Source organism: Anguilla anguilla, chromosome 16 (genome assembly GCF_013347855.1).
Source record: "Anguilla anguilla isolate fAngAng1 chromosome 16, fAngAng1.pri, whole genome shotgun sequence".
In the NCBI taxonomy this organism is placed as follows: Eukaryota; Metazoa; Chordata; class Actinopteri; order Anguilliformes; family Anguillidae; genus Anguilla; species Anguilla anguilla.
The window spans coordinates 34,124,039-34,142,451 of NC_049216.1; the positions used below are offsets into that span (position 1 = coordinate 34,124,039).

The 18,413-nt window shown below is 46.5% G+C and overlaps 2 protein-coding genes across 2 annotated transcripts; both read right to left on the bottom strand.

Annotated features, from left to right (window-relative positions):
- Positions 1-1,467: 1,467 nt before the first annotated feature.
- On the bottom strand, positions 1,468-3,660 carry LOC118214966 (myoblast determination protein 1 homolog 2-like). Its single transcript, XM_035395281.1, has 3 exons — positions 2,966-3,660; positions 2,598-2,676; positions 1,468-2,323 (listed from the first exon to the last, which is right to left on the bottom strand). The coding sequence occupies exons 1-3, from the start codon at positions 3,473-3,475 to the stop codon at positions 2,088-2,090; spliced, it is 825 nt and encodes a 274-aa protein (XP_035251172.1). The 5' UTR covers positions 3,476-3,660; the 3' UTR covers positions 1,468-2,087.
- Positions 3,661-6,745: 3,085 nt separating this feature from the next.
- zgc:172145 (uncharacterized protein LOC559095 homolog) lies at positions 6,746-10,676 on the bottom strand. The gene is made up of 3 exons (XM_035395127.1): positions 10,212-10,676; positions 8,693-8,839; positions 6,746-7,060 (listed from the first exon to the last, which is right to left on the bottom strand). The coding sequence occupies exons 1-3, from the start codon at positions 10,377-10,379 to the stop codon at positions 6,767-6,769; spliced, it is 609 nt and encodes a 202-aa protein (XP_035251018.1). The 5' UTR covers positions 10,380-10,676; the 3' UTR covers positions 6,746-6,766.
- Positions 10,677-18,413: the final 7,737 nt, after the last annotated feature.

Here is an 18,413-nt window from a genome sequence, read left to right on the forward strand (position 1 = left end):
CCGGTGGTCAGCGGGGGGTTTAGGTTTGATTTCAAGTTCCAATTTTATGTTGACACGCCATCCTTGTTGTGCAATGTGTAGATACTTATGCGATGTTCTTTAAAAAAGTGTAAAAAGCGTTTTTATTCCGGGATCATGGTGTGGCCTGCTTCCCACAGAATGTTCCTTGCAATCTTGAACAGGTTTTGCGGTATTTGACCTCACCACTGGGTGACGCTATAGGTGGTTCTCGGTTAATGTCATTTTCAGAGTTCAGTTCTGGGATTCCTGTTTATAAAGAAACCGGTCGGGTATTGGCGTATTGTTCCTTTTTTGTGTATCTCTGCTCGACCGTCTGAATTCAGCCGTCAGATTAAACGTTTGAACGATTTCTGTGCGCTTTAACTGTAAAATACTCCCTACATGCGTTTCAACGATAGACAGGTTTTGTTCGAAGACCTTAGTTAAACAATCCAGGACCTCGTTGACGAAAAATTAAATTTCTAAATATAATAAATCATAATTCAAATGCACAACCCGTGGCCGGCCTACCGCTGACAAATTAACTTACTGTGGTTGCCTATGATCGCCAATATATAGCCTAATATTTAGTAAAAGGGCAATTTATGTTTATTCCCGGAGGCTGATAAATAATGCAAATGAAACAAGACAATAATGATTAAATTATTGTTTTAGTTGTAATCATCGTTAACAATTAATAATATTATATAATATTATAATAAACATATTCGTTTTTAGTGTAAGCTGCACTGGTAGTAAACTTTACTTAATACAAAATATTCAATTCGGTAAACCAATCATATCTGTAAAGAAAAAAAACAAATGAGAAAAGTGAGTCTACTTTTGAAAAGGAGCAGTCTAGTAAATTGGTTAAGTTGATTATTGTAATTTTCAAAAGTATAAAGTTTGTGTGTGTGTCTGTGTATATATGTAACGTGCTGTATACAGCTGATATATATATAAAACATAAACAGCACGTTTCATTTCTTGTTCAGAAACCGAACTTGAAATAAATTTAGAACCGTCCATTTGTTACATTACTTTAAACGTTGGGCGCAATTTGTTGGTGTTAAAATAAAGTGAAGAGACCTTCGCCTCTGCAGTGTAATTCGGACCAAACTGCAGCTGTTTGTGCCACAGTAGTACTGTAATGGAAAATAAATCCCGAAAAGATGCAATCCAAGATAACTGAAATTAAGTATTAAGCATGTGCACACGTATAACAATCCATTCGGCGTAAACAACGTAATTATTGCTGAAGTATTTTTTCCGTTATTACACATATAAAACATTGTGTTTTGTATTTTCGTTTTCCAGCGTGCTTAACGAAGATTTATGATGCACCTTGGCCCAAAAACAACCATGCATTAAATAAATATTCACTTTGCAATGGACTAGCAATTCCATTTTTTAAAATTCGAATTTACACATACTCCACCTAGCAGGCAAGAACGACAACAAACATGATTTTTTAAAATATAAATAACCACAGTGGTTTATTAAAACGAAGACATTCACTCAGTTTTTTGGATATATAAATATAAAGTTAAACATCTGACACAACAAACCAAGCATCTCTATAAACACGCAGCATTAAATAATTTTGTTTCCTTTTCTTTTAGCAAAGAAGATCTTATTCACAAATGTACAAAAATGGTCCTCATTTTCCAAATTACATTCATGGATTGTTTTCCTTTACAAGAACCAGTAAATTATAAACCGGGGAGATCCAGTTACCCTGGACATCTGTTTATATGAATAGTATCAATACTAACCCATGTCCCAAGCCAAATGCGGCTTCGTGCAGGTACTCCTGCACGCTTCCGAAATTACTACATGTGAGGTAATAACAACAACATAAATAATATCTGTGATATGTTTTGCGCGTTGTCTTTTAAACGTGGACTTGGCATAAATAAATCGAACGGCAACTCTGTGTTGTGTCAGCCAGCATCATGTGATGATACAAGTACATGCAGTTTTTTTTAATCCTGTGATAACTATCCCCCCTTCACCCCAAGGAATTACGTAGAATTGAAGAATGTGTAGTTAGCGCGACTGTCTTTCTCAGCACGTGACCGGGAACTTCACAACACCTGGTAGACTGGATTAGGGTCGTGAGGGGACGGTGTACAGTTGGTCGGGGATGGCGTGGGTGCTCCTGTCTCGCTCAGGATAGATCCCTCGCGGGGGGAACATGGACCGTCTTCGGCGCCCTCGTTGACCAGTGCTGGACACGCCGAGGGTTCCGTCGAAATGCGCTCCACGATGCTGGATAGACAATCCAAGCTGGAAACGACGGTGTTCTTGTTACTTCTGGAATCTGGAAACAAAACATGGACGGACAAAAAAAAAAAGTTAATATCAGGATATTACCTCAATTAAATGTATATCAAATTAAAAATAGGTTGTTGCGTTATATGCTATCTGCATAACGCATGGTCGATAACTGTAAGCAAATCCATCAGCCTTCACATTGATTTACTGGCTGTTTTAATAAGTCGCCTTCCGTCTAAATAAGCCATCGCACTTTCAAATCGTTTTGGTTTCAGCCTCCGGAAAAGGTGTTTCCGAATACTGTGTGAATTCACACTTACCATTTGGCGTCTCTGTGAAGTAGGCGCTGTCATGGCTCTTCCTTCTCCTTGAAGTGCACGTTGGGCCATTAAAATCCATCTGAAGAAGAAAAAAGAAGTGTTTACGTATTCGTTTATGATCAATACGGCAAATCAAAGGGTTCACGGCCGAAATGCTCCATGTGTTCTGCAACCTGTGCTAAATTTCCAATGAACTATTGCAATGTCCAGATTTGAAAAGAAGAATTGACACAATGCAAGGGTATATTATTTCAAATCACCTGCTCTACTTAATTGACTGCATTGAGATTTGGGTCCTGTGCTATCGAGATTTAAGCTTACGTCTCTTGTCACTTGTATAGGCTATGCGCGTGCGAGGGACTGCTCACCATTCCATCAGAGCAGTTTGACCGGGGACTGGACGCGTCCGAATCCCCGCTGTAGTGTTCCAGCACGGGGTAGTAGTTCTCCTCCTGCCCCCTGAGCAGTGACTGGAGGGACTCGATGTAGCTGATGGCGTTTCTGAGGATCTCCACCTTCGGGAGCCTCTGGTTGGGGTTCGTGGAGGTGCAGCGCTTCAGAGTCTCGAACGCGTCGTTGACTTTGCCGAGCCGCCTCCTCTCGCGCATGGTCGCCGCTTTCCTGCGGTCCGAGTTGGTGGTCTTCCGCTTGCAAGCTTTGCACGCCCACAGGAGACACCGGCCGGCTTGGTGGTGACCGCTCGGCGCGCGGACGTGCTCGTCTTCGTTGTGACGGTGATCATCCGCCTTGAGCAGGCCCAGGTGAACCAGCCGCGGGTCCAGATCGTCGAAAAAGTGCATGTCGCTCGTGTTGAAACACGGGTCGTTGTAAAAGTCGTCTGCGGAGGCGATTGGAAAAGCGATATCCGACAACTCCATCGTTTGCGCGCTTGGTAACAGCTCCGCACTGAGTGGATCCGTCTCCGGCAGTGGTCTTTGGGTAGGCGCAACTTGAAAGTTTTCAAAACAGAGCAAAAAGATGTGTGAACAACGCAAGACAGTTAACACAATAGGGGAGTGTCAGTTCCAAGAGACGGATACTTAGGTCCTGTTATAAGAGCACCCTTTGGGTACCTGTTGCTTGTATGTGAGTTTCATGCAGTATATATATGTTGGCTCGGGATCCAGGGGCGTGTCTTGCGTTTTTGGAGAGTCCCCTCGTCTGACCAATAGCCAGGCTCTGGCTATTGCAAGACCCACGAGGAGGGGCCTTTTTTCACGCCACTTAGTGGATAATTTCACGGAACATTCAGGAAACACCATGGAAACTTTGTTCAGCAACTTTTGAAGCAACTCGTAGCAGTTTGTCACATTTAAACGCCCGATATTTTCATATAGCAAAGACACCAGGTTTACATATTTGTCTTAAACTGTTCGTGTCATATAGTGCGATTCGACCAGGACAGAAATGTTGCCTACATCAGAAATTGATGTATTGACAAAATATTTGTTTGCAACCGATCACGTAGCCTAGCCTACTCTTAAGCGTGAACAAAAAGTTCGTATGTGAAGTGCTATATTTGTGTGGTATGTTGACTTTTACCATAATGAAACAGAATTCTGACATGCAGACAAATTATAAATATTACTTTAATTAAGCGAGTGATTCATTATAACTTTTCTCTCAAAATTATTAGCCAGTTTATAATCGGACCTATACTACATCATCAATATTTAATCTGTAATTTATAATGGTGTAAAATTTTCTACATTGCAGAATTGCAGTGAATTCAGCCGGCATGCATACTGTTTAAAATAATTATTTTTACTTCTAATTTAAAACGAACATCAAACATTCAAACAAGTCTAATCCTTTTTATATCTATCAGCGCTTTTCAACCCTGTAGCTGTTTGGCAGTACGTAGTCTGTATTGAATTATTTCTGTTTAAAATACAAAACAATCATACGAAAAAAGCACGTATAATAACCCCCAACGAACAATATCATCTGGTCAATTCAATAATTTTAACTTGTTTCATTATTTTCATCATGAGTATTTCTTAAAATTTATTTAGAAACTTGAACAATCACAAATGAACACAATTTTCATAGATTATATAGCTTCTTATCAATTCAGTGAACGGATAGATTTCATATCCAACAAAAAATACGTTTGTTTATTATTCCGTGGTCGCGTATACCCGCACGGTGAACCCAACATTGATTAAGAAATACGGAAATGTAACGATAGATGGCAGTACAGAGTCGAGGTACTTTGAGAAATTGTGCCAGGATCTAGCGGTCCAAACTCTCACATTCTATGTAAAAATAGTGTCATCCTTGAAAAGCCATAATTAATAGCGGGAATTGAGTACATTTTTTTATTTTAATGAGGAGATTATGCTTCCTCGATCAGTTGTACTCTTCCTCAACTTTGACCTAAATGCAAAACATGTAATTAATTTTGGTGATCCCTAAACTCGTCATAATGCGGATGACGAAAATAATCCAGCGCTTGAATTCAAAAGTAAGCTACATTTAAGGACAAATGTTGACTTATTCCAGACCACAGGTTCATAATGTCATGTTTCATATTAATTCAAATATGAAGGTGAATTTATAGCATGCGACTCTGGCATACACCAATTAAAAAAGTGAATGACGTAAATTCAGTTGGGAATGGATTACTGTTTTAATATCCAACCATTTAAATTCTTTACTAGTTTTATGATGAGGAATTAATAAATTGTATCTATTTCTAAAAGGTAGTCTTCAACTGAAGTTGACTTTTAATATTGAACTGATAAAAGGATGACAGAAATAATTTCAGTTGAATTCCTTTTTGGCCATCAACATGGCCCTGATGAAGATTGGTTCTCGATCTAAACACGTTGGCCTTTTAGTTTATTTAGCCATTATAATAAAGGCTTTTTAACTTGACCCTTTTCCTGCTCTCCTCATTGGATTACTACGAGTGCCTAGAACGCTTTTCAGTTCTTTTTGGACTTATTATTCTTAATGGTACGATCCATTGTTGCCTACTTGAAAAAACATTACAACTTCAGAATTTTGATTTGTATTGGAAAACTTTATTTGAAAAGGTGCAAAGACAAAATGCTCAAATACAAAAATTGTCTGATAAAGACCTAATATAAAGGGAAATACATTTCTGTGTTAGGTTAAAGCAGCGGGGTCCACTTGTGGTTCTAGGATTGACCGATGGGAAACAACTCGCCAACAGCTGACAAGTCCTGAACAATTAGTAATTCAAATGCCCATCCAATCAGTGTGTCCAGTCGTGACCTGAGATCCTATCAAAATCCAGAAGCCATTTCATCTCAGGCGAACAACATCTACTTAAAGCTGACTGGCCATTCAAATCAATCAATCAAATTTCTGGAACGAAATTTGGGGGGGAAGGGGGAAGGGGGAAGGGGGAGGGGGAAGGGGGGCATGTCCACCATGAAGACAGATAAATGTACCGTGCCAAAGCCAGACGTTTCACCACACTGTCGTCTAGCTGACAGATAGGGAGTTTGCAAAGTGCATTCTAATATGATTTAAATTTTAATGAAGAGTGCATGAGAGTACAAAATAACTGGGAAAGCAGGTTGGGGACATGCTACAGTGAGAGGCACAGGCGAGGAAAGCTGTGTGTCACTCAAATGGATCCGAAGAGAGACTGTCAGAGATGCTCCTTTAGCCTTTATAACATCGTACACTTTACAAAACACCTCACGTACAACAGCTTCCTTGTTCTATTAAAAAAAAAAAAAAAAGCTGCGGTCACCTTCAGCAATCCATACCAGCAGTCACACGTCTTTAGCATTAGCATGAGGATTTTGTGATGTCTGTCATTCAGTTTACGGCATTTTAATTGTGCCGTTCATCTCTCTCAATGTTACCCTTTGCTGAGAAGCAGTCATTTGGGAATTACTCCATGTTAAATTGAACTCTAAGAGAGCACATTTTAAACTAACAGAGTACTTTCTATCCAGTGTGGACTAACAGTGAATAGTTCAACAATGAGCACACTAAACATTTTACCGTGTACAGTTTAGGAGAGAATAAACCCGGCTTTAGCCGAAATTGAGTGTGGAGAATGATGGCTACTGACTGCTACTTCCGAAGGGAGGTTGGGGGGGGAGGGCGGGGGCGGGGGCGGGGGAGGTTGTAAGAAAATCTGAGAATGGCTCAGAGCGGTGGGGGTGGGGGTGGGGGTGGAGGGTTCAGGCACTGGTCAGCTCCTCCTGCAGCTGGTCGAAGAGGTACTCCCCGAACCCCCCGGTCCCGTCGGGGGCACAGCCGGCTTTTCGGGCGCTGGTGACCAGGTCGCCCAGCGTTTTGACCCGGGGCACCAGCGGGCCCAGGAAGCGGCTCTTGACCACGCTGGCGGTGTGGGCGTCGCCACGTTCCTTGGCGCACCGGACCAGCTCCACCAGCACGTCCTCGACCTCCTTCCACTGCGCCAGGGTGAGCTCCAGGGCCTGCAGCACCGCACCCACACTCTCGCACCCGGGTCGCTGCCAGGGGAGAGACGGGACGCACGCACGCACGCACGCACACACACACACACGCACACACACACAAACATACACACACGCACACACACACAAACATACACACACGCATGCACACAAACACACACACACACACACACACACACATGCACACACGCACGCACGCGTATACACACGCACACACGCACGCATGCACACACACACGCGCATACACAAACATACGTACACACACACACACGCATGCACACAAACATACACACACACACACGCGCGCACATACACGCACACATACGCACGCAGGCAAGCATGCATACCGCACACATGTACAGAAATGCACACACACAGACAAAGAAATACACACTATTAGTAAATGAACTAGAAATAAGAAAAACCCAAGACACTTTTGTGTAAAAAAAAGTTTCATATGGATCTTACCGGGGTGAGTGATCTCAGGTGTGTGCTGAACATTAATGAGGATCAGTCACAGTGTGTGAGGGGGGCGGGGGTAGTGCGAGACTGAGCAGGACGGTGATCTGACGGGGAAGCTGGCTCCAGCGAGCAGCGGTGCGTGTTCTGGAGCAGCGGTGCGTGTTCTCGAGCAGCGCTGTGTGTTCTGGAGCAGCGGTGCGTGTTCTGGAGCAGCGCTATGTGTTCTGGAGCAGTGGTGCGTGTTCTGGAGCAGCGGTGCGTGTTCTGGAGCAGTGGTGCGTGTTCTGGAGCAGCGCTATGTGTTCTGGAGCAGCGGTGCGTGTTCTGGAGCAGCGGTGCGTGTTCTGGAGCAGCGCTATGTGTTCTGGAGCAGCGGTGCGTGTTCTGGAGCAGCGCTATGTGTTCTGGAGCAGCGGTGCGTGTTCTGGAGCAGCGCTATGTGATCTGGAGCAGCGGTGCGTGTTCTGGAGCAGCGCTATGTGTTCTGGAGCAGCGCTGTGTGTTCTGGAGCAGCGCTGCGTGTTCTGGAGCAGCGCTGCGTGTTCTGGAGCAGCGCTGCGTGTTCTGGAGCAGCGGTGCGTGTTCTGGAGCAGCGGTGCGTGTTCTGGAGCAGCGGTGCGTGTTCTGGAGCAGCGGTATGTGTTCTGGAGCAGCGGTATGTGTTCTCGAGCAGCGGTGCGTGTTCTCGAGCAGCACTATGTGTTCTGGAGCAGCGCTGCGTGTTCTCGAGCAGCGCTATGTGATCTGGAGCAGCGCTGTGTGTTCTGGAGCAGTGGTACGTGTTCTCGAGCAGCAGTGCGTGTTCTGGAGCAGCAGCGTGTTCTGGAGCAGCGGTGCGTGTTCTGGAGCAGCGGTGCGTGTTCTCGAGCAGCAGCGTGTTCTCGAGCAGCAGCGTGTTCTCGAGCAGCAGCGTGTTCTGGAGCAGCGGTGTGTGTTCTGGAGCAGCGGTGCGTGTTCTGGAGCAGCGCTGTGTGTTCTGGAGCAGCGCTGTGTGTTCTGGAGCAGCGGCGCGTGTTCTCGAGCAGCGCTGCGTGTTCTGGAGCAGCGGTGCGTGTTCTCGAGCAGCGGTGCGTGTTCTCGAGCAGCGCTGCGTGTTCTGGAGCAGCGCTGCGTGTTCTCGAGCAGCGGTGCGTGTTCTGGAGCAGCACTATGTGTTCTGGAGCAGCGCTGCGTGTTCTCGAGCAGTGGGGAGGTGGGAGGGCTTACCTGGATGTCCTTGCCGCAGTACTGCCCCCCGCGCTCGTTCAGGTACTGCATCATGGCCTCCGCGCGCTCCTGCTCCCTCTCCGACTCCCGCTTGAAAAAGGCCGCTACGCGGGGCAAGGCGTGGTCGTCCTGCTCGAATACTTTAGCCTGCGGGAAGAGGAATGGGAGCCGTCCCGTACCAATGCCACAGCTGGACTCTGCGCAGGGTTTACATGCCAAGGCAGCCACTCGCTGCCCACCGGCCTACTGCTCACCGGCCTACCGCCCACCGGCCTACTGCCCACCGCTCACCGGCCTACAGCCCACCGGCCTACTGCTCACCGGCCTACTGCCCACCGGCCTACTGCCCACCGCCCACCGGCCTACTGCCCACCGGCCTACTGCCCACCGCCCACCGGCCTACTGCCCACCGGCCTACTGCCCACCGGCCTACTGCTCACCGGCCTACTGCCCACCGGCCTACTGCCCACCGGCCTACTGCTCACCGGCCTACTGCTCACCGGCCTACTGCCCACCGGCCTACTGCCCACCGCCCACCGGCTTACTGCCCACCGGCCTACTGCCCAGCGACCTACTGCCCACCGGCCTACTGCCCACCGGCCTACTGCCCACCGGGCTACCCCCCACTGGCCTACCGCCCACCGGCCTACCGCCCACCGGCCTACCGCCCACCGGCCTACCGCCCACCGGCTTACTGCCCACCGGCCTACTGCTCACCGGCCTACTGCCCCCCCCCCCCCCCCACACTCTCCAGGAAGAATGAGCTGAAACATACACATACTGTAGCCTGGCAGTAAAGCTCTCTGGACTGGTGACCTTCAGCTGTGTGTGTTCAATCAATGCTACAGTGCGTGTGGATAAATACCCCACGACAGGTCCCTGTTCACAGACCCCCGACCACCAAAAATAACTCTTTTATTGGGAACTACGGACTGTTAAACTGAAAGAGGAAACGCACACATTGTGAAATGTGGCTGAAGGGAACTGCTTTTCTCAAACTGTGGGTCTAATTTAATTTAAAATATTTCTGCGGGGTCTGGATTCAAATGTTTCAGTTAAAACTGTCTCTTAAGCTCCATTTCCTATGGAAATGTGAGGAGAAGCTGCCACTGAGCCATATATTTTTACATAATTTACCAGTCGTGAGTCAAACGATTTTGTAAAAACACTTAGTGAAACACACAGGCTTAGGACCTAATATGAATGTCTCTTTAGTGTCTGAAACGATTGCTTCAAAAGTGAATGCAGTAAAAGGAATGCTGGTTGATTATTTCCCTCTTTAAAATTACTTTGCTTGCATAGGAATTAATATGTTCTATGGTAACGTCTGATTAGTTGGATATACATTCAAACAAATACCGCATGGTTACATTCGCTCACTAGATTTTTTTTATTTGGTGCATTTTTCAATATCTAGTGTAATTTGTCGACCGATGGGCAAAATTAAAGTCGGCGCATAGCCTACACATTTCCACGGAAGTCCTTGTACGATTTCACATTCATTTCTGCTCGCCCTTACCAGCGCTTCGAGTCGGTACGCAGCCTCCAAGAGGAAGGTCGTCACACCGCACACGCTCTCCTCGACCACAGCCGGGAGATTCTGCTTCGCGCGGCTCCCGGTTGTTGCCCTGTGCGTCTTGCAGATGGGGAAACTTGTTTTCAGCCTTTTGCCTCTCGGTTCCGACATGCTTGCAACAAATCGTCGGGACGATTGCGAGAACGCTGCGCGTGACAGTGTCCGATGTTAATGTGTCTGCGAAGCTACAAAGAAAAGTTTACATTTTATTACATGGCGTGCTATTTCTCGAGTTTAAGCAAAAAAAAAAAAAAAGGGAGGGGAAGAAAATACGCGCAGTGTTGTGAACAAAAATAAAAACTTTAGACAACGAAGGATATTTAGTAACAGTCAGAATTAAATCGCTTCCAGTTCATGTGTGCTTCATCCGGTGTGACTTTTTTTCTCTCTCGTGAACTGCGATGGCGAGGCTTATGAACGGAAGACACAGCCGAGTAGTGAAAATAGAAAGTGCGGAAAGTGTGTCGCGCGAAACAGGGGTGTGTCAGAACGCCAGAAGGGATGCACGTGCGAGCACGCGTTCTGCACCTGCTGTAAAGATTGATCAGTGCGTATCCTGCTCCACGAACAACTTGAATTAAAGAATCACGGTAGAACACGTGCATGGTAGCCTACGCCTTTTTTATATTCAATTTTAAATTGCCAGTAAAGACGTTGTTCTACATGTTCTACTTCAATCCGCCAAAATCAACGAAACATTAATTACGGACTACCGATTAAATAACTTAATGCGAATAAAATAAAATAAGAAAAAGTTATTGCTGCTCTTAATCGGCTACTAAATTTTTAGCCCAGAGGTATTTAAATCATTTTGTGTACATCACACAAAATCTTACAATGCAGAGTGTTTAATTTAAACTTGCTATTTTAAATCAACTCATTAACTTTTTTTCTTATCACTCAGTGAATTTGTCGACCGAATGCTTTGAAATAGAATTATTATTTTAATCTGTACATATAATTGACCTCATTGTAGAGACGGGCCTATTGATTGATGCCACAGACAGCCCTGTTTGTTCAGTTGTCTGCACCAACAGATCTGTGTGCTGGGAGGGGAGGAGAGGATGTGTGTGCTGTGTGAAATCCAGATCTGCGCTTTTGGGAAGCTGACTTTTTATTACTGAAGTAGTCTTTCATAAAATATAATATAAGGAGTATTTATTACATGCCTCTATGTAGCTAGAGGAGTATCCAGCTTCTTTTATATAGCGGGCACCCATAGCTGTGATGCAGGCTCAAATGATTTATGGTTCTGGGAATAAGGTTTTTTTCCCAAGATATTTACATGTAATGTTTTTTACATTATTACATTTTAGGCATTTAACAGACAGTGAAATCCAAAGCAAATCATACTGTTTGTATTCTTTACATATGGTCCCTTAGTACAGTTGGATATTTACTGAAGAAGTGCGGGATAGGCCCCTATAGCTCAAGGGTAAAACGGCAGTGCCCCGTCTGGGAATTGAACTGGCAACCTCTTGGTTAAAAGTCCAGTTCCCGTGCCGTATTTGTGATTATTAATTACTTCCTGTTAACATGTAAATATATTAATGTGCATGTAAACAGCCGGAGTGGCAGCCTGGTCTGACGCATGCAGCAGTCAGATTATGAGACTGACAGGTGAGGCTTCTGTGTGCGTGTACGTGACAGACAGGCAGGGCTGGGTTGGAGTCCCCCTTGGAGAGCCAGACTTTATTGGGGGAAGGAAGGGAGAATACCCAGGTCAGGCTCGGACAGAGGTCAGGGGTTGATGAACACCACCCATGCCCCCCCCCCAAACACAGGACTCCCCCAGCCTGAGGATGTACAGACACCTGCCCACACTGTGCTGCTTCTACTGGAGTAGAAATCACACTCTAGGAATCAGGCATGGCAGTTAGAGGCACAGCAATATGGCGAACAGGCCTCATAATTCAGAGGTTGCAGGTTCGATTCTCAGGTGGGGCACTGCTGTTGTGCCCATTTGGCAAGTAACTTAACCTGGGCTGATTAAATAATATATCCAGCTGTATACATCATATTATTATTTTAAAAATTTCATAAATTTTGTGTAATGTATTGAGAATATGGTTGCTTTGCTCAGATGCAGCTTTACATTCTGATGCTAATGCTTCGGGTGAATCTGAGCATGCTTGCCTCTGATGTCACAAGACTGCACATGAGCCTGAAATGAGCCTGGCATGGGGGCAGAGCTTGTCTTTCATACATACGGGTATGAGGTGTGACGAGAGGGAGTCCACTTAGATTTCAATGTCAGCTCTGATTAAATAATATATGCATTATTTGTTTTTAATGCAGTAACAGTACACAAAGTTACTTGTCAACGTTCATTAAACAACGTTCTTTATGAATTAGGCCTAAGTTGCCTAGGGGATTCTGTTCTTGCCTTGTTTTCTGTAAGAAGGGGGAGGTTCCCCTCTTGAAAACTGGGGTGTCAAGTGGCTGCCTCCTCTGATCTGATTGGCCAGTGGTTCTGTCAGTCACACTAGCAGCTACTGCTCTTCTCTGATACAGTGTTTCATCTGTCCCAGGAGCTCCGCTCTGGTTAGCTCCTGTTTCCTTAGCCCCGCCCCTTGCTCCTGGCCCTGCCCCTGACACTCTGGGTTGGAAGCCCCATGCACGCAGCCCTGTTAGTCTCTCTCTAATGGGATTGCATTGCTGAAATCGCAGTGCTCCTCTGAATGCTGTCCCCTAAGCCACAGCCTGCTCCTTACTCTTCTGGCCATAGGCTACCCTTTCCCTCTCTCTAATAGGTTTTTCTCCATTGTAATTGGTTCACAAAGCCGAGGTCGATTGACCAGCTGTCACAGGTCGCACCTGCCCCTCCCCCACCCCGTACCCTCCCACACCTCCACAACTCCATGCGACTGCAGTGCAGCAGTCTGTCTGTCAGACTCCAGTTTTGTTGTTTCGTCATTTGATGAATCGCATGACATGCATGCACATTTTTTTGCTGTCATTTTGTAAAACGTATTGAAAGTTCTCGTCCTGGCGTCTCATACCTTTGTATAGACTGTTAATAAGTTAAAGAATGAGTTAAAAAAATAAAAGGAATGTAGAATTGCATTATTTCCTGTTTATGAAATAGCTGTAATACCAGCTACGCCAGTTCTCTACGTTCTTTTTAGAAAAATGGGGGGGGGGGGGGGGGGGGGAGGAGCTCGTAAAGATCTGAATCTGTCCTATGAGGTGAGTCTCTAGCATTCTGTCTTTTCTGGACCCAAACTCAGCCTCTAACCTATAAAACCTCCTTGCATCACCGCCCACCCCCCCCCCACCCTCAAGCCGATAAGACTGCCTGTTCTGAAATTAAACAACAATACATAAGAATCCCTCCGCTTTTGTAAATCATTAGAGACCCTGGAGGGCGGCTATTTTTTTACCGCGGTTGATCCGTAGCTCCGGAGAGAATTCCGCTGTTTTTAGCCGGGCGCTAATGCTCAGACCGCGGCACACCCGGAATACCGGCCGTGATTCCCAATCCCTGTCTGCGGTCACAAGCCCTCAGGCCCATCGGCACGCATGCCAGGGAACTCAGCCCAGCGATTGGTTAAGGACAGTTGCGCTGAATACCCTGAGATGCCGCGCATATTTCTCTGTTTTCTTAACGTGTGAAGAGCATGCTGGGAAAATTCAGCTGGACCGGCGATGAGACGTGAACTTAGCAGGCAGTCTAAATTCGTCTGGCATGTTAGCTGTGTATTGTAGGGATAAAAGGATAAGGAAAGGATAAAAATGAAATTCTGGTCGTATAACGGCTCTCCAGGATCTTGGTATAAGGGTCTCGTTAGCTCCTGTGATGGAGACAGAGTTCCTGTGATGGAGACTGAGTTCCTGTGATGGAGGCTGTGATGGAGACAGAGTTCCTGTGATGGAGACTGAGTTCCTGTGATTGAGACAGAGTTCCTCTGATGACTCCGTCAGTTCATATGGATACATGTCAGTTTTTATTATGTTCTCATGTTCTAGATGGGCTGAATGGCCTGTTCTCCTCATTATGTATTCTTATGTTCTAGATGAGCTGAATGGCCTTGTTCTAGTCATTGTATATTCTTACGGTCTTAAAAAGTCAAGCATTCTTGTAACCCAAAACTAAAATCTCAGATTCTGAGGAAAGAGTGCAGGAGGCCGCATAATGAATATGCGGCCATAAATTATCCCAGCAGAAATTGGATGGTACAAGTCACATGACCCCGGTGTGTCCTGTCAGACTGTGCTTCAGATGAGCCAGATCTTTGCTTTTTTTCTTTACGTGACTGAAACTTCTGCCCGCTATCATTTTTTATCTTATGTACTTTGGCACGATGTCTGCACAATAAGCACGTATGTGTACGTTAGCACGATGTCTGCATAACGTTAGCACGATGTCTGCACAGTAAACACGTGTTCTTTAGCACGATGTCTGCGCAAGAAACATAGCACAATGTCTGTCAGAGCTGACTTTGAAATATCGTATCGTTTAAAGTGGACTCCCCCTCATCACACCTCACACCTGTATGTGTGAAAGCCAAGCCCCGCCCCCCCATCCTAGGCCTATGGATTACAGTGCGACTCAGAGTCTCTGAACTGCTCTCGTACTCTGTCTCATGTGTGCAAGTCAACAGCAATGAGTTCAGGCTCATTTCTAATCTTGTGACATCACTGCAGGTATGCTCAGGTAGTCCAGAAATAATGATCCAGAAAGGGCTGGTGTTAGAATATTTTCACATTCTAAGTGTGGAACAGGAAAACCACAGATTGGCTTTGCATTTTGTCCTCTCTGTCTGAGTGGTGATTGTGTGTTATTGGCGTCTAACAGCTTTTTAGATGGTTTGTCATCAGATGGAATTCCCCTTTCAAATCTGGGCCAGTTTTGGCACACTGTGTGGAGTATGAACTTTCCCCTTCGAGGTGGAACACGGTCTCTCTGGCCCCGGTACAGACATGGCAGGAAGATGAGGTTCGCTCTGGAAGGGGTGAGGTGTGAGAGTGTGCGGTAGGCTTTTCTGTGTGGATACTGTTTCAGCCCTTACCCAGACCTGCTACGACATATCGACCCAAGGGGTACAACCGCAGCGTCCTGGTCTGCTGGTTTCACTGATGCTTGGGGGCTGTACACTTTACTCCAGTCTCTGCTTTTGAAAGGGAACCTGCAGCCCAGCAAGCTATCCCCCATCCAGCCACTGTCGGCCCACCGTCGGCCCGCTGTCGGCCCGCTGACGGCATTTGGCAAACCGACCCTACGTCGGCCCGTCAGTGGCGAGACCGTTCGCCAGCCGCCCTGCTTTCTTTCAGCGGCCGATTCTGCTCTCCGCTGCTTCACCTGAGCGGTCCCCTGTAGGGGGCGCTAACGGCAGCTTTAGCGCACCGCGTGCAGAGCTGGGTCTAGCCATAGGAAGCGTTGGCGGTCACCCAAGTCGCCATCCATCCAGGAGGGCTCCAAAATGGGTCGGCAGTTACTATGTCCATCACCCCCTCCTCATCCCACAACCTGAACCCCCCTGGTCCACAGTCTTGCCTTGGGCTGCAGAAAGGCTAGAATCGTGCCTGACGGTGTGTGTTTCTTGGCTAGAAACAATCCTTGGGGGTGGGGGGTGGGGGTGGAGCATTGAGAGGCTGTTGGAGGGGGGTCTTGGTGTGGTGGTGGTGGTGTTGGGGGTAGAATCGAAGCACCTAGCGTTTTGAAAGGCCAGTGTAATTCTATGAGGTCGTGGAGTGAAGCCTGAAGATGCTGTGGGGGGCATCTGTTTCTCCTGGGTCAGTTTTTGTTTTCAGAGGGGTGCTGCCAACCCCCCCCCCCCCTCCAATAGCACCCCGCTGGGGTACCTAGGGTCCCGGCCAAAAAGGATCAAACGGGCAGATAACCTCTGCCGGCTGTGTCCCGTAGAGGCCACGCCCCTCTTTAAAGAAGAACCCTCAGGACAATCCAAACACAGGCACACGGGTCCCCTGCAGGCCCATACAGACTCAAACAACGAACCGCCTCTGATCCCGAGCGCACAGGCAGTGCTCAAACGCATGAGGTCCCGTAGAGCCACTGTGTGTGGCCGGGACGTGCCATGGACATCGGCAGAGGGGTGGATGACCCTTCAATAATTACAGGGGCGACATAGCTCAGGAGGTAAGAGCGGTTGTCTGGCAGTCGGAGGGTTGCCGGTTCGATCCCCGCCCCCTGGGCGTGTCGAAGTGTCCTTGAGCAAGACACCTGACCCCGAACTGCTCTGGTGAATGAGAGGCATCAGTTGTAAAGCGCTTTGGATAAAAGCTCAATCCATTTACCATTACTTTACTGCCATTTAGCCATGGACACCAGCTCCTACTGGGGGGGGGGGGGACTTAGAGGGATGGACGATCCTTCAGTAATTACTTTACTTTACTGGCATTTAGCAGATGCTCTTATCTGGAGCGTCTTACAATGCAAACATGAGTACAGAGTTCAGGGATCGAAGTGCAGCGATTCCCTGGAGGGGGGAAAGTACAGTCCCAAGAGAGGGAGAGAGGGAGAGAGAGAGGGAGAGATAGGGAGAGAGAGAGAAAGAGACAGAGAGAGACGGACAGAGAGAGAGAGAGAGGGAGAGATAGGGAGAGAGAGAGACGGACAGAGAGAGAGAGAGAGAGACGAACAGAGAGAGAGAGAGGGAGAGACAGAGACAGAGAGAGACGGACAGAGAGAGAGAGAGAGAGAGAGAGAGAGAGAGACCAAGTGCAAGACGTACAGTCTCCTTGACACCTTGTTGACTACCCTATTGGACATTAAATGCAGAATTGGTTTCTGGGGACTGAGAAGACTGTGACTTATGGAGGACCGGGAGACTGCCTGTGCTCTGTGGATGACTGTGCGTGCTCTGCGATTGACTGCCTGTGCTCTGTGGATGACTGTGCGTGCTCTGCGATTGACTGCCTGTGCTCTGTGGATGACTGTGCGTGCTCTGCGATTGCCTGCCTGTGCTCTGTGGATTGGGGTGGTGTTATCTTAAAACAACGCCACTGTCTGTGGGACAGAAGTGCTTTGATGTGGGTTGGAGATGATCTGTCTGTTCCATTAATTAACAGTTAACATCAGCCATGCCTTCTAAAGGAACGTGTGTTTATGTAGTCTCATTAATTAAAAATGCAAAAATTGTCCACATTTATTGCTATATTTCCTAATCCTTACATTGTACCTTGGTGCTAAGATATTTAATGTTTCCAAAGTGCATAAACATTCAAACATATACAACATCATCTTTACCATATTTAACACAGAGGCAAACTCCTTGGCTAGAATTGTAAATGTTCAGTGAGTATGAAGTGCAGTTTGGTAAGTTTATTTTGGTGATTGCCAAATTGTATTTTCAAAGAAAAAACAAAAGCAAAAAAAAAAAAAACACACAATAAAACCCACCCAACCACTTACATTTAAAATAACACTTATAATAACATTTAAAATAGCACTTATAATAACATTTAAAATAACACTTTCGATAACATTTAAAATAACACTTATAATAACATTTAAAATAGCACGTGCGGTCGAAGCTAAAGACAAATGTTGACAGAATCCTGAGCACGTTACGTGGTTTTTGTGTTCGACGTGCGCAGGGAAAATAAACGGGACACGTCCTGATGAGTGTTAAATTTCACTGCGTCTCACACACACACACACACACACACGCACCGATGCCACACACCCTCAGGAGAGGGTCTTCCTCTGTGTGTGGTCTCTGACTCCGCCTCCAGCGGTCCACTTTTGGTGAACCCAAATGGAACTGCGTCGAAGAGCAAACAGAACCTCCGCCCATAGCCATGGTGACGACAATGACGATGATGACGATATACTTTCACAATCCCCTAAAAGAGGAAATTCACATTGTCACCGGCGCAGAACGTTACATTAAAATGGAGACTTTAGAAAAGACAGACAAAGCGCAGTATAAGAAGACGTTAAAACAACGACTTAGAAAGGCAAACAGAAACACAGTGGGGCGGGGCTGCCACCCACACACACAACTGCACAGTCTATGCAGTGAACATGGTGTACACAGTGCAGTGTACAGACGTAGGAGCTAGAATACAGAAACCATGACGATGATATCATATTTCACTTCGTAACAGCGGGGGAAGTTGCGGGGCTGAATGTTTTTAATTGGTTGCACTGTAATTTACAAGCTGTGCTGATTGGCTCCA